We start from the raw sequence: 27,187 nt of genomic DNA on the forward strand, positions 1-27,187 counted from the left end.
ATATCACCACAACATAAGAGACGACACTGTTGTCATTTGCAACATCGAATCTGTGTGAAGCTGGGACTTCTGCAGTGACAACAACCAAAACCAAAATACAGAGCAGAATGAAACTAAGTAGCACACTTTGCGCATCATTGTCTCCCATTCTCCTTGCAGCAAAAAAAGCTCAGGGCTCCAACTGAATCAATGCTGCTGTGATTAGCAAGCAATTGACTGCACTTTGTTATTGTCCATCCATCCAGTTTCTGCACCACTTGCACTCAGTAGGGTCACGGGGGTGCTGAAGCCCATCCCCAGCTATCTTTTGGAAATGGGCAGGGAAACCCTGAAATGGTTGCCAGCCAGTCGCAGGACACACAAAGACGGACAACTCACTAGCTCATCCACACCAAGGGACAATTTGGACCGGCCAATTAACCTGACAGGCATGTTTTTGGAATGTGGGAGGAAACGGGAGTGCCTGGAGGGAACCCACACAGGCACGGTGAGCACATGCAAACTCCGCACATGAAGTCTGGTAGCTGGATTTGATCCCATGACCTCAGAACTATGCCATGGACGTGCTAACCACTCATTCGCTGTGCCGCCCTTTGTCATTGTGTTGTGGCACATTTTTAATTCATGTTAAACTTTAGCATAGCAACCAGAGCGTGTTGCATTGTGTGTTGGGGCAGAAACAATGTTGCTCATGTGATGTTTTGTTGATGGTGGGTCGTTACGAGAATAAAGTAGCACATTATTGCATGTAAATTTACGTTCATTATTATTATTATTATTATCCTTGTTATGGAGGAAATGCCACAGCTTTTAATGCTCATCTTGTGGTTTCATTTTGATTCTATCAGCAACATTCTAGATCACTAGTGGATCAACAGTGGATTTGGCTTGATTATTATTTTCATCTATTATCCATCCATCCATTTTCTACACCGCTTATCCTCAGTAGGGTTGCGGGGGTGCTGGAGCCTAGCTATCTTCGGGCAGTGGGACACCCTGAACTGGCTGGCAGCCAGTTGCAGGGCACACAGAGACATACAATTCACTCACTCATTCACACCCAGGGCCATTTTAAACATGCATGTTTTTGGAATGAGGGAGGAAACCAGAGTCCCCGGAGAAAAAACAGGCAGGCACGGGAAGAACATGCAAACTCCACACAGGGAGGCTGCGGTAGCTGGACTTGAACCCTGAACCTCTGCACCGTGAGGCCGCGCGCTAACCACCCAGCCGCCGTGCATATTATGTAATGTGAATATAAGGCTGGGCCGCGGAAATAGATACTAGACCTGTCTTTGGTACAGAAAATGTTGCCCAACACACAGCACAGTCACTTAGGACTGGACAATATGGCCTTAAACTCATAACTTATTTCAACAAGGTTATCTGAAACCAAGCTTCATATGCTTAACAAATATTTGTGCATTTTATGGTGTTTATGTATAAAAAAATTATGATCCTTGCTGCTACATATGCAGACATATCTCATTTATGAGGGGGATTTTTTTTAAACGTTTGCATTTTTTGCACTTGTTTTAATTGTAAACTTCTCGTTCGTGCGGAAAAAATAAAATAAAAGATGGGAATAGCAGCAACATCATGCAAACATTCGTTAAAACGTGCATTAAGATGTTACCTGTTGGATCCTGCTTGGTGATAAATGACTCTGTGCTGACGGGTGGGGCACGGGGCATCCGGCAGGCGATGCAGATCAGGCAGCTTTGCAGGTCTGCAACGTAAATTAGGAGATTGAGAAATCGATATAAGAAAACAAAAACAAATGAGGGTGGTGTTGTGTCGTTTCTGCACCATCGCCATCCTCTTGCAAGGCGGTGCGAGGCTGTGATACAGTGAAGCACTGCATGATCTCGTACTGCTGCCGGGCCTCCTGGTTTTCTGAGTCCATCTCATCGGGCGGCCTCTTGAGCATGCGGCAATTGAAGGTATGGCTGCTCTTGCGGCCTGCCTCCTGAGGCCAGGGCGCACCATTCACTGTGTACATATCCAGGAAAAAAATACGTTCAGGATTTTTATTGTAAAACACCGACACTGTAAAGTGGGTTAAGTGATGTATGCTTTGACAAGTTAGTCTTTGTGATCTAGGGAGGATGTGGCACTTGTCAGTCTTAAGTTCACTATAAATACTTTGCTGAGAAGTACTCCAACTCGACTTTGTTTTATTCCAATAGAGGAGCGGCCTTTCAGCATCTACAACCAATTGAGTTGCGTTTATTATTTTCAATATAGTGTACACCAAGTTATTACTTTTATTTTACTATGTTATCTATCTATCTATATTCATTTTTCCTCATTGAATCAGAAAATAAATATGCAAATGAGCAAAATTTTGTAATCTGGCACATGGTCAAGTCATGTTTATTTGTATAGCCCTTTATTACAAGAAGTCTCAAAGGGCTGCACATACCACAGACTATAACAGACTATTATTACAGCATCCCCTGATCTAAAACCTACATGAGGGCAAGGAGAAACTCAAAACATGAGGTAATGCCCCCGCCAGGATGACCAGGCTGGCAGTAAAATGTGCTCATTTAAACCACTTTTCATCGGTTGCAGTTGAAATAATGTTTTAATGAGAAAAGTATCTCTATCTGCAGAAGTAAAATATTGCCAAAAATATAATGAAATAAAGCAACAACTCTCCAATTATAGATCGCTTATTAATATTTGCTTCTTCTTATCCGATACCAATATAGATACAACTGCTGTGTATGTCATAACAACCGACCCTTTACTAATCCGATTCCTTTTAACAACTGAAAAGTTAAAAATTAAATGTGCATATCTTATACTTTGACTTCTAGGTCTAAGTTTAACCGGGTTAAAACTCCTTGTTCACTGCAAACAAGCCTTTGTCTATTTCTTATTTGTGTCGCAAAATGTTCTTCTCCGTGTGTGAACAGGAAACTCCGAACATGAAGAAAAAAATTGACAATCTTAATGACTAAGAATAAAAAACAACAAGAATGTCTTTAGAACCTACAGTAGTCAAAATTTGGTAAGGGGGCAGTTTTTTTAAGAACAAAATAAATAAACACCGCATTTTCAGCACTATAAGGGGCACAGCACAGCTATTTTTTAAAAAGGTGATCATGCACCTTACATATGGATCAATATTGAGTTGCAACAGGTGTCGCAACGACAGTAAACAACTCGATTTCCCCCCATAGAAGTAGTGTGTGGTGCATCCTGGGATATATATATATATATATACTGGCGTTTCATTTCCTCACCAATGTAAGGATCACATTTGAATCGGTCACTATTTATTCTGGGGTAAAAGAGGCGGGTCCTTTTTAGCATTTTCGGGCTTATATAGGCTAAAGCCTGCAATAAGCCGAAAAAGATGTGAATCACAAGTAAGGTAGGTCTACGGCCTAGAGAAAATAATTTTACGAGTCTGTTTAGCCCCATAATTCCCGTTTACAAAAACGGTCATCTAGCAACAAGCAACCTCCATTGATGCAGGGATGCTTTATGGCGGATTATTGTATTTATTTGTCGGCATTATCGCGTGTTTTGGAGTATGAAATATTGTACACCGTTGAATTCACCACACTCACGGATGTAAAGAAACTATTGTTGTGTATTATGATCCAATGTGATGGCTGCAAGACGACGTCTTTGGTGAGCTACTGTGGTTTTATATTTTTCGAGTATCTTGTTTCAGACTGACCACAAGGTGTCTGTGATAAGAATACTTTTAAATGGTCAGCATATCTTGAATCCCAATGGTTTAAGCTTGCCAATAATATTTGGCATGACATATTTCAGTGACTGGTGACATCGTACAGACACCGGGTCTGTAAGTGTCTGAGACACGTATTTGATTTTCAATGTTAAGGGGTTAATAAAGATTGACTGCGATATCCGACTGTTTTGTTGACGTTCCTACTGTATCGCCTTATAGACCGGCCTTATGTAAGAAAAATATACAACAAAATACTATTTTTTGGGTGCACCTTAAAATCTGGTGCGCCTTATAGTGCAGAAAATATGCTATATGAATAAAAAAGTTATCTGATCCCACGTGAAAATAAGTGTTTGTACAATCAATTTATCAGAGGAGGGACATCCAGAATAATATATGAACTCACCCAGACTTTTGGGCAGAAGATTCCGGACAAACTCATTGTGGTCCCCAACGTGGAGGATGCTGTAGACACTGGACATCATCAGCTCTTCCTGAGGGTATCCCAGATAGCTGATGACATTTTCCGAGACAAATACAATTCGTCCCTCGCGGTTCACCACAAAGAAGAAGCCATCGAGAGCCTGGAAGTGCGCACCATATAGTTGAGAATTAGTGAACGCCAGCCAATAAGTTGTATGATCTAAGATAAACATGCGTTGCATAGCAGGGCAATGCTCACCTCGAGCAGCATAGGTCCTAAAGCTTCTTTCTCCAGCAGGCCCTGGCTACTGGAGGAGATGTCGCTTTTCTGCACTGCGTCATCCGGAGACCGAAGAGCGGCTTTCTCTGTGGAATTGAAATGAACCCGAAAATGAGCCATCGTTATGAGAATACTCGGGACCAAATAATGTGGCATGCGATTTTTTACCCAGCTCACGGCGCTTCATCTGCTGGATTTGGTCCACAGTGCTCTTGAGGATGTGGCACTTGTCAGGCTTGGCGCTAAGACTGGCAATGTCGCCCATGTTGGAGGAGAGCAACTCTGCCAGCTCGCCGATGTAGCGACTTTCCAGCTCGCGTCGACGCTTTTCCAAGCTGCCAAAAAACACAAAAGAACTGTTTTACTTCACTCTGAGCAGGGCTGCAGAATTCTGGAAAAAACACCTAAATGCGATTTTTTAGACCAGTATTGCAATTTCAATGCGGTTTTAGATTTTTTTTGTTTACTTTATAACAGTAAAATGCTTTACCCTTAAGAAACCAGCGCCCTCCACTGGGGAGCTTAGTTAGGGTTGCTGTCTGCTGAGCATATTTACTTTTTGATTCCTAAATCAAGGGTCAAACTTACCTCAAGATGACAGTACCGACTAAGAGTATTTGTCTGTAACAAAATAACTATAGATCTACCAATGAAAATAGAATACAGAATTGCAGTTGAATAAATAATTGGTCTTAATTGCCATGATACAAAAGTAAAACAAAATCCAAGGGCTTCTTCTCTTAGAGTAAGAAAGCAATTTAGAGGGCAACGAGCTAGCTGCACACTAGCATCGTGTATGTATCGAATGTAACAGTTTTCCACAAGTTGTAGCTCAAAGTCATTAATTCTTGAGTGAGGGATCTGGCGTTGGTGAGATACAGGTTCTGCAGGAGGAGCTTGTGAGAGTTGTTACATAGCTGAGCCATAGCAGGAGGCCGGACCTGCAACCTTGCAATCGCTCTTGCTCCTGACGCCACCTCAGTCGATTCCCGGATTCCATTACAATGTACGGAGTACCCACTGGTGATCATCGTTTCTTTGCGCTCTTCTGACTCTCCTCAGCGTCGCATTTAATTGAAACATTTATTTTCATTTTAAAAAGCCGCTAAAGCGACTAGCTGTTGCGTTGTTCAGTCCTCTGTTTGGATGGCCAATTGTGCGCACACCCACCCAGATGGTTAGACTGACAGCATACACTAAACCAGGGGTCGGGAACCTTTTTCACTCAAAGAGCCATAAAAGCAAAATATATTAATTTTATTTTGGGAAAGAGCCACACCATATATTATGAGACAAATTTACTACAATGCTAAACACGCGCCCCAGACAAAAACTTCAGCACATTTATTTTTGATGATTTGATAAAAATTATGAAAAGAGAATAATGCCAGAGCCCGTGTCCCAAAATCAACAAACATACCAATTTAAACTTGTCTTTCTTGCAATTACTCAAGATCGGTTGAACTCACTTTGACCCTTTTTTTTCATAAATATTGGTTTCAAAAGCAGATGTAAGAAGTTATTTTGTAAAAACGTCACAACATTCTGCAAAAAGGGAGCCTGATGTGCTTATCTATGGTGCAGACGGCGTAGGGCGAGAGTAGGGAGGGAGTGCTTGCACTTTTTGCATAGCTCCACCCACCCCTCCCACTCACCCAATCAAAAAACTTTAAGTTCTCTTCCGGTGTTTTGGCGTATTTACAGTGTGTTCTGTGGATTCATCATAAGGTATCTGAACACTGAAGACAGATAATATAGTGAGGTTTTATATAACGGATTCTTTAGCGATGTACAGCCAGAACGAGTTTTTTTTTTTTTTTCGTGTGACACCTTGACTGTAAACTGTAGTGACAAACGTGCCCTATATATTCTGCCAAGCACTGCTTCGAAATCAGCTTTGGTATGGCTTTGTGTGTACCTGAACAGGATTAGTAGCCTACATTTTGGACGAGATGGAGAAAATTAGCATGCAATCAAATTTGTCTCCGAGCCACAGGTACTCATAGAAAGAGCCATATATGGCTCGCGAGCCATAGGTTCCCGACCCCTGCACTAAACTATCACAGTCGCGCTCACAGAGAGTGTGTGGCATAGCGTGCTGCATGCAAACTTTTCCTCACCTTTATTGGCTAGTGCCGGCACAGTTAAAACCCCAACTGTAATAACTCTGGTTGGCCAAACACTGCATCACTCAGATAACAAAAGGGAAAAAAATTACTAACTATAAATCCTTGAAAAAAACGCAGTGTCTTGCGATTGCACAATCACAACACATAACAAGGCATTGTATTGATTCAATTTTGGTTAATTGTGCAGCCCTACTCAGTAATACAATGTATTTTCTGCACTATATGGCGCACCAGATTATAAGGTACAAAACCCAAACAATAGTCATATATTTTTCATATCTAAGGCTCACTATACTATAAGGCGCAGGGAATTAAAACTACAGTTAGAGCTAGCGTATTTATTCTCGTTGCAAATTTTATGCATTCATGGTATGTCGTTAACCATTTTCTCAAAACATTGTATGCAATGGGAATTGAACCCGTAACGCTGCATGGAGGGCGATAAAGTAACCACTAGTTAACTAGTGATACTGATAAAATACGAAAATAGGAAAAGGCATTCGATGATCACACTATTTTTAGTTATAATACGTAGAAGAATGTTGAAGACTAGAAAAAAACAGAAACTTGTCCTGGGAGATATAAATAAACGCAAAGAAGCAAAACAAGGGAAACAACTCCTTGGTGTATCTGATGAAGAATCGGACTTAGCGTTTATATATTTGGAATAATAACTTCTATTGTATAAGAAAAGGCATCCCCATCATGTCAAAGGTAAGACATAATGGCATTAATGCCTATATTTTAGTGAAATGGCTTAATTTATATTTTAAATGAAATAGCAATTATTGCCCCAATCCACATAAGAATAATATAATAAATTGGTACCGTTCAGTACATGTATTGATTCCCAGGTATCGAGAAGTGGCTCAGTGCTAGTTCTCCATTGTATGCTTTAAAAGGGGCCTCAAAGTGCTTTGAATTGCACGGAGGAACTGAGGATTCAAGAAAACGGCCTGGGACTAAACCTATTACTTCTAAGTAGTGAGATGCCACTCTACCACCGATCAATTGTATCACATAGTTGTTCCTGCGCATAGTTGTTACAGCACATATTTGCAGCAGTTGTATAATTAAATTAAAGGCTTTGTCTCGATGCGCTTTACACAGTGAGCAACCTACACCATGTGGGGAATGTGAAAAACGAAATGCAAGTGTGTGTGCACGCACACGAGGACAACAGCACCAAAAAGTAGGTCAGCGCGGTGGAGGGCCAAAACACACAGGCATGGTGGCCCAGAGAGGGAGGGGCTGCCTTATGTGAAAGGAGGAGGAAAGGGTGAGGAGAAGGACGCAGTGCGAACGTGCAGGTCACTGGTTGGTTTTGGAAACACGAGCCGGGATGTTACATCAGTTTACATCAGCAATTGGGCCTTAAAAGGCACACAAGAGTGGACTAACTGAATCTGGGAGCCGAGAATACGTGCGTGTGAGCGTCCTCGCTTACACCTTGATCCGGCTAAACTTTGGCTAACCCGTGATCTGATCATCCGTCTGTGCACACGTTCTCTGGGCCAACATAATCCTCATTTGTTGTTAAACACTGGCAGCCGGCTCAGGATGCAATAAGTTGTACCGTATTTTCCGGACTATAAGACGCACTCATACACTCCAAATCGCGTGGAAATTCATTATTACCGTAAATTCCGGACTATAGAGAAAACCAATTTTGTACATACACAAGCCGCACCTGTATATGAGCCACATGCGCCCACATTTAAACATGTAACACAAACACAAAATTAACCCAAACCCGACTTCAACTTAATGTCCTTCATTAAAGTCCACAGTCCAAAAATCACAGCCAGCAAAATTAACGGAAAATGATACCGGTACTTAAGGTTTGATGCAGACCTGCAGAGTCCAGGTCCCGTTGAAAGTAATCCAAGGAAAAAAGTGTATATTTCCAAAGGTGGGGGTGGGAAAAAGATATCAAATGAACACATTTACTTACGCAACTCCTTTTACTTTAACCAACTTTTTACCCCCTCTTCTTTCCTTGTTTGTCCCTCACCTTTAGCGGTCCCCACTTAAACTCGGCACCCCGCGTTTGTTCCGCCCCTCATTTTTCCTCCAACCGTGCAAAACATATCAGAATAAGTGTCTAAAATAAATACAAATAAATACATTACAAAAATATACAGTTGCAAATACATATTATACATGGTTACACATATTTACAAAGAAAGACGGTACACCGAGAGAGTTTTCAAAGCTTTAATAATAATAATATAGCTTTGACAGGGCAGTTAATGGTAGCAACACTCGAGCGCCGCTGACGGCCGTTAGAAAAATAACATAGATTGGCCGCATCACTGAATAAGCCCCAGGGTTGAAAGTTAGGGGAAAAAAGTAGCGGCTTATAGTCCGGAATTTACGGTATCATATTTGTGCAATTATTGAGCAGTTGATATTCATCGGAAACCACAATTGCATAACGAGGTGGTAAAGGGGATCAAACCACGATAGCGACGGTAAGAGTGTCGAATCCTAACCACAAAAGGACTAGACATAGACAAAATATGTAAAGGCAATAGTTCCTATTTCATTATCACACTATTTCGGTAACTCTCTACCAAATAAGACCGACGAACTAGCTGTGCTGGTAAAAAACATCAAAGCGCACAGGGAGTGCAGTTTGCTGTGTTTTACGGAAACATGGCTCATGTCTAGCATCCCGGACGCTAACGTGGAGCTACCTGGCTTCAGCGCTGTTAGGACAGACAGAGACACAAATGCCTGCGGGTTAGCATCCTGGACGCGTCTAGCAACCGGACGCTAACGTGGAGCTACTTGGAGCTATCCGGCTTCAGCGCTGTTAGACAGAGACACAAAAGCTTGCAGAAAGCGGAGAGGAGGTGGACTCGCTATCTACATTAACACGAGGTGGTGTAACCCTGGGCACAACGTGTTCCATCTGCTGCAGGGACGTCGAACTTTTGGCCTAGCGTGTGACGTCATCCACTCCGCTGTTGCTCAACTACAACACAGCACCCCGAGGCCATCCTGTTAATCTGTTAATAAACAACTGGATATACAATTGTGTTCTGCTTTTTCTTGGCTAAAACTAAGCTTTGTAACCGAGATCAGTTGTTGAATACGTGTGACATTGCATTTTTTGATACCTTTCAAGACGACCAAATTACTTCCCACTATGCCTTTCGGTTCATTCAGTTCAAAATCTTGTGCACTTTGTAAAGACTTTGCTGTATTAAGTGGTCCACAACCTTTTCTGTACCAGGAACCTGTTAAATGAGTGACAATCTTTTTGCGGCCTGGCCCTTATAGTAACAAAAAAACGAGGCACAGTGACAAAAACTAGTGTGATAATGAGATAAAATGTAATGCCGTTTTAAGTGTTCTCTGTATTACCAGTGGATCAAATCTGGCACTCTCCAATGCATCCATTTTTTGCAATTGTAAATGTGGTACTTATTTCGTTTTAATGCAACCCTTGGCTTACTGTAGGATTAATTCTGTGGCTTATAGTCCAGTATGCTTTATAAATGAAAAAAATATCAAAAAAGACTAAGTTTTAGGGGTGCATATTATAATCCGGACCTTAAAGTGCGGAAAATACAGTAAATATGAGACTGCAGACGTACACCAACATTAAAAATGTTACCAATGAATCGTAACAATAAAAATAAACAATTCATAAATCAAATACTAAAAAAAACAAATGGAAATGAAAAAATATAAGCAAGATTAAAAATAACAAACAATATATAAAACAACTCATTTCAGCGCAAAAGAAAAACGAGCTGCAGGTTGAAATATGTCCACTTGATGTTGCCAAAGCCAGGTGCCTCTCACAAACGCTGTACTTTATTTCTCTTTTTCTCTTTTTCTCTCTCTATCTCTATCTCTCTCTCTCTCTATCTCTATCTCTCTCTCTCTTTCACTCTCTGTCTCTTTCACTCTGTCTCTCTTTTTCTCTTTCTTTGTTACTCTGTCTTTTCCTCTGTCTTTTTACCTTCTTTTGCTCTCTCTTCCTTTCCCTTTCTCTCTTGATCCCCTTCTCTCTCGCTCTCTCTCTCTTGCTCTCTCTTCCTCCCCTTTTTTCTCACTTTCTATCTCTCTCTCATTCTCTGTCTCTCTCTTTCTCTTTCTTTGTTACTCTGTCTTTTCCTCTCTGTGTCTTTTTACATTCTTCTGCTCTCTCTTTTCCTTTCCCTTCTCTCTCGTTTTCCCTTTCTCTCTTTGTTTCTTTCTATTTCTCTTTGGTTTTATTTTTTTCTCTCTCTTTCTTTCCCCCTCCCTCATCATTTCTTTTTGTCTCTTTTGTTTGTCAAGCTCTCTCTCTTTTCTCTCTCTTTTTCTCCCTTTCTTCCTTTGTTCAACCCTCCCTACTTTTCTCTCTCTCTCTTTCTCTAATTTCTTTCTTTCGCTATCATCTTACTGGTCCGGCCGCCGAGAGAACGTTTGTTCAATCGTGTGGGCCCCAGAGTTAAAATGAGTTTGACACCCCAGCTCTAAGCAGTTGCTCGCCTCAAAGGACGAGGCGGGTGCAGCACTGAGTATCCAAAACACCGTTCCGAACGCTCGCGCTATACCGTAAAACATACAGGCCGAAGCAGAAGTGTCATGAGACACTGTGGCGATAACTCGCTTCATCCGGGGGAATATCAAGTGACCACGGAAACAAAACCTTATGTCAATACAGTGTGCCTTTGGATTTGTAACATCAGTTGGTCTGGGGTGGAGTGCGTCAGTCAAACCCAATGTTTAGGTTATGAAAGCAGCAAGAAAATTGAATATGTGCGTTAAGACAATATCTTTTGAGCAGATTAAAGCATTAAAGACTAAATGCAATAAAACAAAGTTAAATGTCATGAATAAAGTTGATTTGAAAAGTCTTCCACATTTGGTCATAAACTGTTTATTGTTCTGTTAGTCAAAAAGAGCAATTGATTGCTGCATATTTTTAATATATACTTGGGTTAAAATATGTAAACGATTCAAATCCTCATCACTTTGTTACTTTATTTCATTCCCACCAACAAAATGTTATGTTGCACTAACATCTGTTTAATTTTGTGAATCTGATACGACGGTGATTCTTTTTAAATGGTCAGCATATCTTAAATCCCGAGACTTTAAACTTTCCAATTATATTTGGCATGGCGTCTTTCAGTTAATGGTGACATCGTACGGACACATATTTGCTTCTATTTACTCGTGATCCTAAGAGCAAGGTCCTGAGGAATGCTCTTCCCCCTGAGATTCGATCTGCAACCTCAGTGGAACTGTTTAAATCTAGGCTTAAATCATACCTCTATTCTCTAGCTTATGAATGACCAATATTTCACGTTGACAATTTCTGTGTATTATTTGTTATTGCAACATCCATTGCTGTCTGGTAATCCTGAAAGGGGGATACCGCATGTGTGGTCCCTTTCTCAAAGTGTCTTCATTTTCCTCATGCTGAGGTTTTTGCGTTTTTCCTTGCCCTCGTGTAGGTTTTAGATCAGGGGATGGTGTAATAATAGTCTGTAGTTTGCAATAGACTGTGTAGCCTTTTGAGACTTTGTGATTAAGGGTGTCACAAATAAACATGACATGACTTCTCTACAGTAGAGCGACGTGCGTCGGAAAACGTTAAGGCGTTAAAAGTGTTATGACCAATTAAATATAAGACTGTATATCTCAGTAAATACAAAAATAAGGGCGTAGACAATAAACAAGCTAACCATGATTTAACATGTAAAATCAGTTCTATTTGGAACACTGCATGTTAAACGCAAAGACAGCCACTACAATTTACCTTTGTGCTGACGTGTCACATGGCGAGCCTTTTCTTTTACGTGACTCGGCCGTGTCAGGGTCCAGGGGACTTTCCCCGACGGCGCTCATTTTCAGCTTTGACTGACCTGAAAATAAAAAAGACAAATGCTAAGCATTAGCAATGCGCAATAGTAGAAGATTCAGCATTATAGTTGATAACGCAATCAACTATAATACTCCAGCGAAGAGATGCTATTTATTTATACGGTCAAAATGGTCACCAGCAACTAAAATCGGATCCGGGTATACCCCTTTTTTATTTTTCCGGTATCAAAAATTAGAGAAAATATTAAAACAAGGTGTGATATAAAGAAGAAAGACCAAAGCAAGGGGAGAGACCAAGTTACACAAGGAAAGGCATCAGATTTAATCTAACCATTACACTATTTTTACTTGTGGTACCAGAGACAAATAATAATAATTATGATAATAATAATTTCCTTTGTATTGTCATTCTTTGTAACAATGTACACAGAACGAAATGTCGATACACCTGACCCGTTGTAGCGAGCCGATGCAGCCGCAGCCAACAGAGGGCGCCGCCATTTTACCAATGTTATAAGTCTTAGGTATGACTCGGCCGAGGCGCGAACCAGCGACCTCCCAGTCTCAAAGCGGGCGCCCTACCATCTAGGCTACTGAGCTGGTAAATGCCACCATGAGTAAAATAGTGTGATAATGAATCACTTTGAATCCTGTTGCAACGAATGTCTTGCGATGGTGGTCGTCATATTTTTCAACTAAAACAAAATTGCACAAATAGAATAACACATCATGAATGAATTTTTGAGGGGTTCAAAAAAGTGTGTGTTGGACACGAATAAATACGGTAACTAAAGCATTAAAAAAAAATATTAATGCACTTAAAAATCTGCGATATGGAAAGGGAGTAAACAATGAAATGATCTACTGTGCTCATGCCTTTAAGTTATCAATAATATATTCAAACCATACAATAGTAAACACAGCCAAAGAATAAAAACAGTTTACACAATTTCTAACCAGGGTTGCAACTCACGATTATTTATTATTTTAGTCGACTGGTCACTGATAATTGAAACGATGTAAAATAATCAGTTTTACTTAAACTTATCATGACGTTGATCTAATTATGTGGAAAATGATAACACAAGAAAACATCCATCCATTATCTGCACCGTTTATCCTCAGTAGGGTCGAGGAGGTGCTGGAGCCCATCCCAGGTGTCTTCGGGCAGTGGGCAGGGGACACCCTGAACTGATTGCCAGCCAGTCGCACACAGAGATAGACAACATACTGGCTCATTCACACCTAGGGACAATTTGGACCGGCCAATTAACCTGACATGCATGTTTTTGGAATGTGGGAGGGAAACCGGAGTGCCCGGAGGAAACCCACGTAAGCACGGGGAGAACATGCAAACTTCACACTGGAGGGTTCGAACCCATGACCTCAGAACTGTGCCGCACACGCGCCACCGTGCTGCCCACGAGAAAACAATGGTACAATAAAAAAAATACACATTTTACTGAACATACTTCGTGTAAAAATCCAAAACCAATCAGGCACAGTGCGCGGTCACTAGAGACTTAAAATCCATAAGTAAACCTCTGTCTATTTAAAAGGGAAAAGGATGGGTGCCACTAGGCTATACTTGCCCAAGACACACCACAGGAAATGGCCCTAGTTGTTAAGGACTACCTATGTGTCCAGATTTCTTCATTCTCCTTATGTTGAGGCTTTTGAGTTTTACCTTGCCTTCATGTGTGTTTTATATCAGGGGACAGTATCATAATAGTCTGGAGTTTGAAATAGTGCATGGTCTATGCAGCTCTTTGTGACTTCTTGTGGGGGATTATCTCAGGTACAGTCCCTTCTTAAGGTTTCTTCATTTCCTCATGTTGAGGTTTTTGAGTTTTCCCTTGCCCCCATGTAGGTTTTCGATCAGGGGATGGTGGAATAATAGTCTGTGGTTTGCAATAATCCGTGGTCTGTGGAGCCCTTTGAGACTCCTTGTGATTAAGGGCGTCACAAATAAACATGACTTAAGGAATCAAACCTTCCAAAATATAAGCCACCCAACCGCCATATTCACACAAATATCTTAAATATTAAAAGTATAGCTTTTTATTTTAATGTTTGAACTTGATTGCAGTTTAAGTACATGCTATTGGGGGGCGGGTGTTTACAGGATGCATGTGCATTAATGCAGAGCAGTCATATCTTTTTATAGGTGCTGCGTGTTAGTAGCGTGTCAGAGAGGTGATCTGAGGTCAGATGCAAACAAGGCTAGTCAAAAGGGATTAGCGTTGCTCCAACAAGGAGTGCTTGGCACCCATATACCCCCAGCCTGCCCTGCCCCCATAGCTGCTGTGCTCGTGGATTTCAAAGCTTTGCAGAGTGCGTGCGCGTATACCTTTGCTTTCTTAAAGGCGAGGATATTTCCAAAAGGATCAAAGCTCAGATTTCGTAACATGTAGTACTGGAAAAAAACATACATCAGACTTTGTGCATTAGCGTACGCAATGTTATTTCAACCGGTATTTTATAACCTTTATGTGCAATTGCATACTCAACAAATATCAAGGCAAACCATGCCAAGTAAATGTTTTAAAAATATAAATTGTCAACACAGGCTAATACGTAGCCTAGATTGAAAATGCATAGTTGTTCTCATAAACGTGTTGGAACCGAATTGATTATATGTAGGTGCCATGGGCCAAGGACAGCTTCTGAGGGTAAATAATTTTGGTAACATTTTTTGTAATATTCTTCTGGAGAATTTTTTTCTCGTTCTGTTTCAAATGTCAAAGTCAAGGCCCACGGGTCAAATATGGCCCCTAAAAACTTTTTGGGGCCCCCCGAGATGAACTTGAATGATGAGATTTGAGCATACACCAGGAATCGTTGTGTATTTGTTTTTACTGTATGTTACTTCTCCTTGCACTCTTACATATTGTATTGCAGTTGAGTGAATGATAAAAAAAATGGCTTTTTTGTCTTCTTAGAAGTGAGGGTGGGTTTTAAATCAATGAAATTTGTATTTCGTACCTGTTAAAAACTAGATTACTGACAGAGCCGTAAGAAAATATTGTATTATGTATCGGAACATATGAAAATAATTGTGTTAGCTTTTCAGTAGGTTCAATTCAGTTCACAAGTGGTTCTAAAATGGACCCACCATACTACCTGAATGACAAGCCGTGACCCTAATAAAGAAAAACAAATCCAATTCTCAAATGTTTTCAATTTAAGAAGAAAAAAAACAGAAAACATAAGAGTGTCAACTCGTATCTGCAGGGCATAGTCCCCGTCTAGTGTTAAGAAGTGTAATCGACACTCAGTTATTTTTATTTGCGAGCATTCTTTGTGCCAAGGCAAAGGCTCGCGACCTACTGAAGACAGGTCTGCGACCCACTGTTGGATTCCGGGCCACCAAATGAAAAACTACATGCACCATTTAAAAACCATTTTAAAATTTGATCATGCCACATATCATTGAAAAGCTGAAACTCTTGGAAATCAAAATGGACTCATCACGATCAGTCTGAAACAAGATACCGGAAAACTATAACGCCGGTATAACTCACCCAAAAAAGTTTTGTAATATTCCACTCGTGAAACAATTATTCACAGACGTGATCTGGAATCACTCTAGAATCACTAGAGTACAGGACAGTACTGTAGTGCTTTTTCCCGCCTCTACTGGCATGTGGCGCTGTGAGAGGTCACCTAGCATCCACCCGGAAGAAGAAATCCGCTTCCTCTTCCTATTCGTGTGTAAACATTCTAGCGTGCTAGTAACTTTGAAATTTTTATTGTTTAATATCTCATGCATCCCGTTTAATATGGTTAGTGTAAAGTGTAAAGAAGAGGCGAGCCCTTTCATTTAAAATTAAAGCGGAATAAGGAAGCTAGATGCAGTTGAGAAAATGGTTGGATCGCTTTTTTTCGGACACTTTTTACCACAGAAGAGGAAGTAGCCACACTCTTGAAGCCCATCTTCCAAAAGTAGGTTAGACTTCACTTTATTTATCATTATAGAGCATATCATCATAGTAAATGTTATTTTTCAGTACAAAACAATACAGGTTACTTATACAAGACTTAAACCTACCTATATGAACCTTAAATATACTTATATAAACCTTAAACATAAATTCCATGCAAAATCAAGCACTGACGCAACTTACGAACAAATTCAACTTACGAACGATCATCCGGAACGTATCTCTTGCGTAAGTAGGGGAGCGTCTGTACTACATAACACATGATAATGCCGACAGATTAAAAAAAAAAAATCTGCCTAAAAGCATTCATGCATCGTTTCACAATCCTTGTTTCACTCCATAATTCCTCTTTTAAAATGAATAGCCTCATCAGAGGATTTCCAGTATGGCCTTTGGCTTCTGACATTTTGATTGCCACCACTCTCTGCCAATTGCAATACGGCCATTATTAAAAAAAAAACATCAGCTAGTAGTAACAGATTCAAATGATTATTGACACATTGGTTAGCCATTGATATTACCAAGATTTCTATGCAACTTTAATGGATGTATTCAAATTAGAGCTGAAAATAAGTGTGTGTAAATGCAATCCAGGATCCATTTTTACGCACCATTATCATGCGCAAGTGTGCACAACCAGTGATTGACTTCTGAAGTTATACATTTACAACTATTTAACAACGTCAAAAAATTGGCCAACGTAAAATACATGGTTGCCAATATTTTAGGGCTGTAAACAGGTCTTCTCATGATAGTCACTTTTAAAAACGCTTTGACATACCTTTAGAAAAATGTGTAAAATATAATGTTTGATTTTTCAGATTGTGATCAAATTTGACCTTGGACCAGGTAAGGATTTATGCTATTGTGCTAGCTATTTTCCAGCCAAGATGCCCAAGCTAAACTCTTTCGCAGGCATGAGATTGCAAACCTTTTTATTTCTGTGGTCTTCAACTTAGATTACTCAATGTTAGTAGCACCTGTAGTGATTATTTCAGTTTGGGCCGAAACTTCAGAATTTTTGCCTTTCAAAATAGACCAAAACCGTCAATATTCTCCAAAAGGTTCAAAAACAGCATTTAATTTACCCCAGGTACGTCTTGGATTGGGATTTTAGGTGAATTTTAGAGGAACATTAATGGGTTTAAGGAGCTGTATGGAATTTGAGACATTTTTATTTGCTGTCGCCATCTTCTGGCCGGTGCCATCATTGCATCTGTCAGCTCGTGATGATGTTTGTGCAAATATGTGCATTTCTTTAAACATGCTCAAATAACATCTTCTTTTCTAATCTTTTGGGGAATTTGGGTTGCCATTTAAACTCAACTTGAGGCAGGCATTTTCTTGCGTTCACCATTTTCATGTTACACGAAGAAATAGAAACAAAAAATGCAGAGAAAAAAGCAGATAGGTGCTGTGGAAAATAAAGCGTAAGGGCTCTTTGAACTTAGTTGGGCTTTGTTAACGCATACTTAAAAAAGAAAATATTTAACTTACAACATTTTACCTCATGATGCACCCAACATTTAAACACAAATACAAATCAATTTATATAGGGACACCGAAATGCTGCATAAAAACTGTTAGTATAAATTAATAGAACACTGGTACATAAAGAAGAAGAGCAGTTTCAGCGACAGACTGCTGTCACTGTCTTGTACTACGGACAGACTGAAGAGATCTTTTCTTCCTCATGCCATGAGGCTCTTTAACTCTACCCGGCAGAGTAAAAGCCCACAGTAAACCACACCACCTACATTACATATTACCGAATCTTATTGCAATATGTATTCTGTGTAGCATTATTTAGTTATTCTATATAACACGCTACAGTGGGCACTTGCACGTCACACTGGCTATTTGTATATTGTATTCTTTTTGCTTTATTATTGTATTGTTCTCAGCTCAGGGATGCTGCTGGAAATGTGAATTTCCCTTCGGGGATGAATAAAATATCTATCTATCTGAAGTTCCATCTTCCAGCAAAAATGACTGACCAACATAGTTTTTTTCCTAAAATATAAACAAAAAACAGCAATTCACGATTCCTTAAAATCTGGGTTTCTGTCAAATAATGTAACGCAATTTTCCTTCTTACTTGTTTTTTTTTTTTTTAATTTTTTGCAAAAATTGAAAAATGACACTGGCATATGTCTTTCAGGCAAACCTTTAAATAGTAATCATTGTATAAATCTGTTAATATTAAGTGTGTCGTTTCTTCAATGAAAAAAATAAAAATAAAACAATTCTGGACGTCTTATTTTCACAAAAACACAGATATAACCCAGTGTTTACTATACAATAGGAAGATTCTGGCAGGCCAGCAGGGTTTGGTCCCGTCAGTCTCAGAAACGTGTACAATAAAAAAAATATGAAAATATTTTAGACATACCGTATTTAGTAGTGTATTAAGCAAACATGCACCCCCAATTTTAAATTCTAAATCGGTAAAAAATCTTGTCTCATTTTTTCTGCTCAAACGTTGCTGTTGGATGCAACAGAACCCGAGTCGCAGCAGCGAGAGCACAGAATTATAACCGCTGGACCACGAGTTGTATGGATAACATATGAAAAGGCAGCTGAATTTATCTTATTACAATATCTTTAGTCATGGTACCAGAGATGAATGTTACCATGCTTAGAATAGAAGACTAGACTAGTAGAAGGGCACCCTTAATCATAAATCTAGCGTATTGATTTTGCATTTGTACAAACATTTCTCAAACCAGCTCGGTGGCAGTGGGGGGTATGGCGCCTGACCCGAGACTGGGGGGTATGGCGCCTGCCCCGAGACTGGGAGGTTGTGGTTCAAGCCTCGGCCGAGTCATACCTAAGACTTAAAACATTGGTACCCGTTGCCTCCCTGGTTGGCGTTCAGCATTAGGGGTTGGAATTGGGGGGTTTGGTCACCTAATGACTCCCAACACCTCAGTTGGGTTGAGCGAGGGGGCTGGGAATCCCCTCCTCTAAATCAATCTCCCAAAAAGAGTCAGAAATGACTCCAGCCACCTCCCACTAGAGGGATATGGCTGTGGTATATATATATATATATATATATATATATATATATATATATATATACATACACAAACATTTCTTCCGGGGAGAGAAGACTGTCCAAACACCAGGGTCTCACAAAACCTATGGGAAACACTGTTGCCTAAAGATTGCAGAATACCTATTTCAAGTTTAATTGAGTGACTTCACACTGAGTTCAATAATTAGATAGGAGAATACATCAAGTTGCAGGTCTCATAAGCTGTTGCCGTGTTGAGTTTCTAGGTTACACTTATACCAAGGGGCCATGTGACAAGAAACAAACAGAATGATAAATGACGTCCGAGCATGTAGATATGGAGGAGTGGGTGAACATGTGCATGCCTGTAGTCCCAAGTTCTGCACATGGCCATCGCGAAACTCTCTCCGTGACTTCTGTACTAATACTAATCGTACTATCAGTAAACACACACACATGGAGAAAAGTGTGGTTAGCGTGGCAAATAAGGAAAAGACCACCTGGTAACCAGAGCGTGGAATCGACATTGGCAAAGGAAGGAAACATCCACACACACACATTCGTGCACTGAGACATTGTCCTTAATAATCTTCTCAATGTACATTCAAACTTTCAATAGTTCCCACTTGATTATTTAAGCTCCTTTGGGGCCCTGCGTGACGTTCGGAGCCTGGTTGGGAATGTGAGGCAGAGGCCGCTTTGCCTGGTTTCGGTAGTAAATAAGCCTGTCAGTCAGCTTTAACTAGGTAATACACACAGCCTCGTGTCGGTGCTGGGCAATATCGCCATAAAACCCAATATACGTTTTTTGGTGTCTGCTCATAAAAATCTTGTTTCAGATTAGAATTTATTTTTGCTCGCTTTGTACCAAGAAAACAAAAAAATTAAAGCAATTTAGCTTTACAAAAAAATATAATATAAAATATATATATATATATATATATATATGTATTATTTTCATGACTGCTATGACCTTAAACGATTTGTATAATCGCTCTTAGCACCAAGCCATTTATCCTCACAGAAAACAAGAAATGCAGCCCGCTTTACACCATACATTACTTTTCCCTATTCCATTTTCTACTAAAACAGAAAAACCATTTAAGCATTTATGTACAATTACTGTGGAATGCAAAATAACCAATACCACAAAAGAAAAAAAAGGAGAGCTTACCCAGATGAAAAGACGTTCAAAGATCAATAATGGCCCTTGTGTGGGCTCAGTGTCAAGTAGGGATTTCTGGTTGTTGCTTCCTTTATTGAATTGTCTTTTGGTGTTCAAATCAAAATGATGATACTAATGTTATTAATAGAATAAAGAACGCATCGATATGATGGTTCATAGTTCTAAACTGACTGTCAGGCAATGAACTCAACGGTACTGTGAAATGTCCCAGGTTTTATTTGTTGCTGTAATTTCTTAGAATTCTCGTGGGAGGAGTGCACCAACTATAAACAAAGTATCAAAGAATTCTGTAAATTGGGACATTTTTTCTGAAAAAAACTATTATCACTTTCATCTCTTAATTGCCCCGAACCAAAATAAATGTTGTTAAGTGCTGCTTTAAGTGATATTCATTTTTTAAGCCTATTGAAAATAAGATTGTGACGATAACTAATAACCATTAGGTTAATATAACAAATATATAATGAATTACCTTTTAAAATATACAGATATTGCTCTAAGTTAGACTTCGTATTGTGCACCTTTTTCCGAGTACAGGACATTACTGGAGTGCTTCTTTCAGCCGCTACCGGCTTGTGGCGCTGTGAGAGCTCACCCAGCATCCACAGGCTTCCTCTTCCTGTCACAGTCTCAGTTTGTGTGTAAACATACTATACTGTATCTCCAGCACGCTAAGAACTTTGACATTTGTATTGTTTAATATCTTGTGCGTCCATTCAATATGGTTAGTGTAGAGTGGAAAGAAGAGGCAAGCCGTTTCTTTTGAAATTAAAGTGGAATAAGAAAGCTTGGTGCGGTTGAGAAAATGGTTGGATCCCTTTTTTCGGCCACTTTTTACCACGGAGGAGGAAGTAGCTTAACCCTTGAAGCTCATCTTCCAAAAGTAAGTTAAACTTAACTTTATCTTACAGGTTACTTATACAACCCTTAAACATACTTATATAAACCTTAAACATACATTTCATACAAAATATAGCACTGAAGCAACTTACAAATTCAATTTACGAACGATCGCCTGGAACGCATCTTGTTCGTAAGTAGGGGAGTGTCTGTATGTATATATATTACAAATTTATAAAAGAAAGACACCAAAATAACAACACATTTTATTAGTATTACTTTTTTAAACATATGTTAGCATAATATAAAATGATTGATTTAAATGTCTTTTTCTCTCATTTTTCAGTGAAAATGCTGTTAGATTTCATATCTATTGTAAACTGAAGACTAATTTTTTTTTTCAACTTCTGCAAAGACACCCAGGTGCTATTCTGTAACAGTGTTCTCGTTTGCCCGCGTCCCTGCGTCCTAGATGCATCATTTTTGCTGTGGACGGATAGTGTCAAATCAACGTGCGTCCCCGGGACGCAACTTTTTTGACACAAAATTGTCATTATTACCCGATTAATTTTTTTTAAACAAAGATTTACCGCACTCAAAACTTTTTGTCAGGCAGATCCGGCAGATGTTGTTTTGGTCTCGCGGTTCGCGTTTTCGTCTGCACGCCAATCTCGAGTTGTGTGGTGAAAAGTCCGTCTCTTTTTAGAGAAGAGGCTTTTTCGGCTCAACTCATTCAAGAGAGCCGGCTCTCAAACGGCTCACTTGCTTTGATGCATTATATTACAAATGATTATGTTGTATAAAGAAGTTAAGAGAAAAAGGAAGTATAAAAGGAGAAAATAAAAAAAGACAGGTTTGTTGTTATCCCTTTAATTGGTACATTACCAACAATAATTTAATGCAGAAAATGAATTAATAATTTGATGATTAAAACTGAATGAATACATAGATTTTTATTATATGTTTGTCACCGGTTTACAATTTCAACCTCGATAACACTAAATTTTGGGGACCCATAGATCTCGGTTGGGACCCATAGATTTTTGAGCATGCGAGTCCCCGGGACCCATCACTTTTCAGAGGTGAAATGAACACTGCTGTAATATTGCCATTTTTTATCCAAGTGAGTGGGATTGTATCAGTGCAATAACTTCTATTTCAAGTCAAATAAAATTGGAATGGGTGTTCTCTGGTTGATAAACGGTAGTCAGCAAATACAACTTTGGAAGTGGCACTTAGTTTTGGCGACGTCCAGTGGACATTTAAAATGGCAGGTGTGAGTGGGGTTATTTTTTTTTCTTGAACTTCTCTCAGCTTTGTCTCAGGGGCTGGATCAGTCCGTTTAACGGCCCGATCTGGTCCCCAGGCCGTAACCCTAACCCTACCAAAAAATATGCAGTTTCACCCCCAAAAATTAAACCCTCACCTTAAACCCTAATACATTTACCGTAAATTCCGGTGTATATAGCGCACCTGATTATGAGCCGCACCCACCACATTTCGGGACGAAAACCGATTTTGTACATACACAAGCCGCACCTGTATATTAGCCGCACACGCCCACATTGAAATAACAATACAAACACGATATTAACCCATACCCGATACAGTCCAAAAACAGAGCCGGCAAATGAGCGGAAAATGATACCGGTACTTAATATTCAATGCAGACCTCCAGAGTCCGGGTACCCGTTGAAAGTAATCCAAGGAAAAAAGTGTATATTTCCAAAGGTAAGGGTGGGAAAAATATATATCCACTATTGTGGGCCGCGTCCACAAACACGTCTCACCTTTACTCCACTTCCCGTCAGCCCGCGTTTGCCCCACCCCTTCTTTCTCATTTGCTCGTACAAAACATATCAGAATAAGTTTCTAAAATAAATACATTACAAAAATATACAGTTGCAAATACATATTATACATGGTTACATATATTTACAAAGAAAGAGGGTACATCGAGAGAGTTTTAAAGCTTTAATAATAATATTATAACTTTCATCCCAAACCGTGCCTGTGAAGGGTAGCAAAACGCTACTAACATTACGCTCGCAACACAGTATAGAGTTCTGTTAAAAAAACGTACCGTACTTGTAGTAAGCGCGGTAAACCGTCCTCATCTCCCTCCTTATAACTGACGTCATCAAAGTCGACTTCCTTCAATATGGGAAAGATACTTTGTCATATAGACGGCGTGCCACACTCCCTTACTCAAAAACACGCTAGCATCACGCTCGCAAAGTAGACCTTACGTGCGGTAGCTCTGTTTCCTTCTATATCGGACTGCTCGATTGCGTCTAGCTTGAAAGTTGCATCATGTGCCTTTCTTTTTGCAATTTGCATGATGAGGATATGTCTACGCTAATTTAATTTGTGCACAAGCTAAGAAGTTGCAGTCTTCCTCGGCGCATATATTCTACCGGTCTAAATCTTACCTTTTGTACTCGAGCGCCGCTGGCGGCTGTTAGAAAAATTACATAAATTGGCCGCATCACTGAATAAGCCGCAGGGTTGAACGAAAAAAGGAGCGGCTTATAGTCCAGAATTTACAGTAGTATTATTCTATTGTGCAATGAGGTACTTTCCTAGTGTTCATTTACCATGCACATGCAGCCCTAGTATGAAGGTTAGAAATACGCATTTCAAGTCAGGTAGTAACGCCGGGGGGCTGGGGTGCAACCCGTGAGAAGCTGCTCAGTCACTGTTGCTGAGGCCCTCCCACTCGGACGCAGAACATATGGAATGTATACTCGGCCAGAGCCGAACAGGGATAAGCCGCACCCGTTGACACCGTGCCTTCAGGTTGCACGATCAGTGAACTGACATGGATACTTCCGACTAGCCAGCGCATCCTTTGCAAATGCTGCGGTCGGAGTCAGCGTGCTCATGGTTTAATCAATGGGGAAAACGATCTTGCTCTCGAACCGCAATTGATAAAAGAAGCCCGTGCAAGGCTCATTACCAAAATCACCGATTTCACTTTCTCATTTTTTTTTTCACTCAATACACAAACACTATTTCGACCTCTAGCCATTGTTGGGATGAAAGAGTTACAAAGGAATGCACTCCTTGAACTGAATTATCTTGGTAACGGGTATTGTCAAGCGTTACTAAAAAACTCAACTGCCGGTACAATATGGTGCATTACTCTGCAACTTACAAAGGGTAGATCATTAGAGACAGTGTCCTCTTGTCGCTTACTGTCACAACACATCAGTCATCACCAGCTCTTATTAAGGTGCGGCTTATGTATGTACAAAATGTTTTTTTTCCTTTAAAGCTGTACTGGGTGCGGCTTATAATCGGGTATGGCCTATAGACGGAATTTTACGGGACATGATTAATTTACATATGGATACAAAAACACACTTTAATATGTCACAAAAGCAAAGGCCATAATGCCATCACTTTCAAGATTGTTTCTATACAAAATTTGAAAACCACAAGTGATGAAATGTGTATTATACAACGTGAATGTAAACAAAGCAGGCCTATCTATCTATCTATCTATCTAACCTGGTCATATCCCTCGAGAGGGGAGACCGACAGCAAGACAACACATACAAAAATAAAGAAAATAAAAGAAAATAAAAAAAGATTAAAAAAAAACATGCACAAAAATGTTTGGACCATGGCCAACCAAAATGCCAAAACACCCAAACAAGTTAAGCACCTCGGCATCCAAGTTGGTCATGCTTTCGTCCCTCCAGATGACACAGGACACAATGGGATTATGAGCAGGTGAAGGAGAGATGTTTACATACAAAGTAGGAAGAGGAAGCAGATTTTTTTTTTACTTCCGGGTGGATGTTGGTGATAGAAATGAGTGGAGAGGTGTTGTGAAAGGATAGTGGGATGTTTGGACGTGTTCTAAGGGATGGGCGGGGCACCCGTATGATGCGGCAGGGATAAACCAGCGAAAGTAAACCAGTGAAACCAAAGCAGGCCTACTCCAGATTTTGGGAAGAAAAAGTTTTTTCCAAGTGATTTAGGATCTCTGGCTCATCTCTGAAGAGCAGGAGGATGCTTTACACCGACAAGTAAACGGGGATGAAAAGTGCTGTATCCGAGTCAGATCAGGAGGGTTCTCCTGATATGGTATCCATGGTAACCCCAACTAAAGATGCTCCCCTAGTTGTGACCATTTGACCTACGAACATTTTTTTCGGGATGTGAAAAATATCCGAACATCGCTGTAAGTTAGATTTTGTATTGTGCACCTTTGTCTGAGTACAGGACAGTACTGCAGTGCTTCTTTCCGCCACTAGAGGCGTCTGGGCACAGTGAGAAGTCACCCAGCATTCACCCGGAAGTAAAAAAAAAATCAGCTTCCTCTTCCTACTGAACAACTCTCCTTCACCTGCTCATAATCCCATCACTGCCACCAATGTAACATGTCGTTTTGTGTGGGTAATGGATTGCCTCTCGTTCATGAAAAAATACTCAGAAACACTTACGGTCTCTTTGGAGAGCAACAACCGTCTGCAACCATCCGTCTATTGTAAACACACCTAACTCTCTCCAAAGGTAAAACTCTCGCACCCACGTTCGCGACATTCGTCACCCTACTGACATCATTCATGCGCACCTCAAATTTTTCTACGCCTACACTATCTCCTGCGCGCTAAGAACTTTGACATTTCTATTGTTCAATATCTCGTGCATCCATTCAATATGGTTGGTGTAAAGAAGAGGCAAGCCGTTTCTTTTGAAACGAAAGTGGAATAAGAAAGCTTAATGCGGTTGAGAAAATGTTTGGAACGCTTTTTTTGGCCACCCTTTACCATGGAGGAGGACCCTACTGAAGCGCATCTCCCAAAAGTAAGTTAATACTCGCTTTCTTTGGTCTTTATAGAGCATATTTTATCAAATGTTACAAATGTTATACAAGCCTTAAACAAACTTATATAAGCCTTAAACATACAAAATGTAGCACTAAGCAACTTACGAACAAATTCAACTTACGAACGATCGTCCTGAACTCGTTCGTAGGTCAGGCAGCGTCTGTATCTGTTTCATGTGGGGGATCAAACCCCTACACCCCAAAAAACAGCCTGTAGAGGGATGGTCGCCACCACCCTTTACTTGCCCAAGAAACACCAGGAGAAGAGGCACCCTCGCGACCCAGGAAGTTAAGGGATCCCTGAACAGTGATACAACAATCCAAAAACTCATTCGCTTGAAAGAAAAACGTCCAATCCATCCTATATTTATTTATAATAGTTACATGACTCCCTCTAGCTGCGTCCAGCAAACGTGTTAACACACGCCTTCTTGTGCAGACTGACAAATCTACATGAATATTCATCATTGGAATCATTAGCAGAAATCGTCTGGCGTGTGTGCGCGCACGATTCCTCGGCTGAACCCTTCTGTGGCGACTTGGGATTTTCAAGAGATTAGATTGAGGCAAGAATTTTAAATGTGATAAATTCAAGACTCTCACAGACCAGTTTCAGTACAGTGAGGTGCAGCAAAAATGAGTCAATGTTTGACAAAAACGTATAATAGAAATAGTGAATGAAGAAATTCCATTGTCCGTTACTAAACGTAAACGTTTATGCTACAGAGCGAGGCATCTCACCATGAATATAATCTCTTCTGAGAATCGCACATGCGCAATAAGCGTCTCTTGTCCCAAGCAGTAACAGAAATCACACCATTAACATCAACCATGCGTACCAAAACAAGTTTAAGAGCATTTTAGCCGCGATACAGCAAATAAAAAGGCTACTTGCAAAGTTTGAAAAGCAGACCTCGCGTATCATGCCAGTAGCTTGGTGACACACGAACATGAGGCCAGTTGAACGAAACGGACTCGCCTTGGC

At 40.2% G+C, this 27,187-nt stretch overlaps 1 protein-coding gene across 2 annotated transcripts in view; it reads right to left on the reverse strand.

The window, feature by feature from the left end:
• ncoa1 (nuclear receptor coactivator 1) overlaps positions 1–27,187 on the reverse strand; it is a 78,390-nt gene that overhangs the window by 20,853 nt on the left and 30,350 nt on the right. For both annotated transcript variants that reach the window (XM_088324488.1, XM_088324489.1), the window contains 6 exons: positions 12,312–12,417; positions 4,584–4,750; positions 4,395–4,501; positions 4,119–4,296; positions 1,810–1,992; positions 1,637–1,729 (listed from right to left, as the gene is read on the reverse strand). In XM_088324488.1, the coding sequence (XP_088180614.1) occupies positions 1,637–1,729; positions 1,810–1,992; positions 4,119–4,296; positions 4,395–4,501; positions 4,584–4,750; positions 12,312–12,400 (817 nt within the window). In that variant the 5' untranslated portion in view covers positions 12,401–12,417. The remainder of the gene's footprint in view (positions 1–1,636; positions 1,730–1,809; positions 1,993–4,118; positions 4,297–4,394; positions 4,502–4,583; positions 4,751–12,311; positions 12,418–27,187) is intronic.

Source organism: Urocampus carinirostris, chromosome 20 (assembly GCF_059441175.1).
Source record: "Urocampus carinirostris isolate Australia breed hairy pipefish chromosome 20, RoL_Ucar_1.0, whole genome shotgun sequence".
Classification (NCBI taxonomy): Eukaryota; Metazoa; Chordata; class Actinopteri; order Syngnathiformes; family Syngnathidae; genus Urocampus; species Urocampus carinirostris.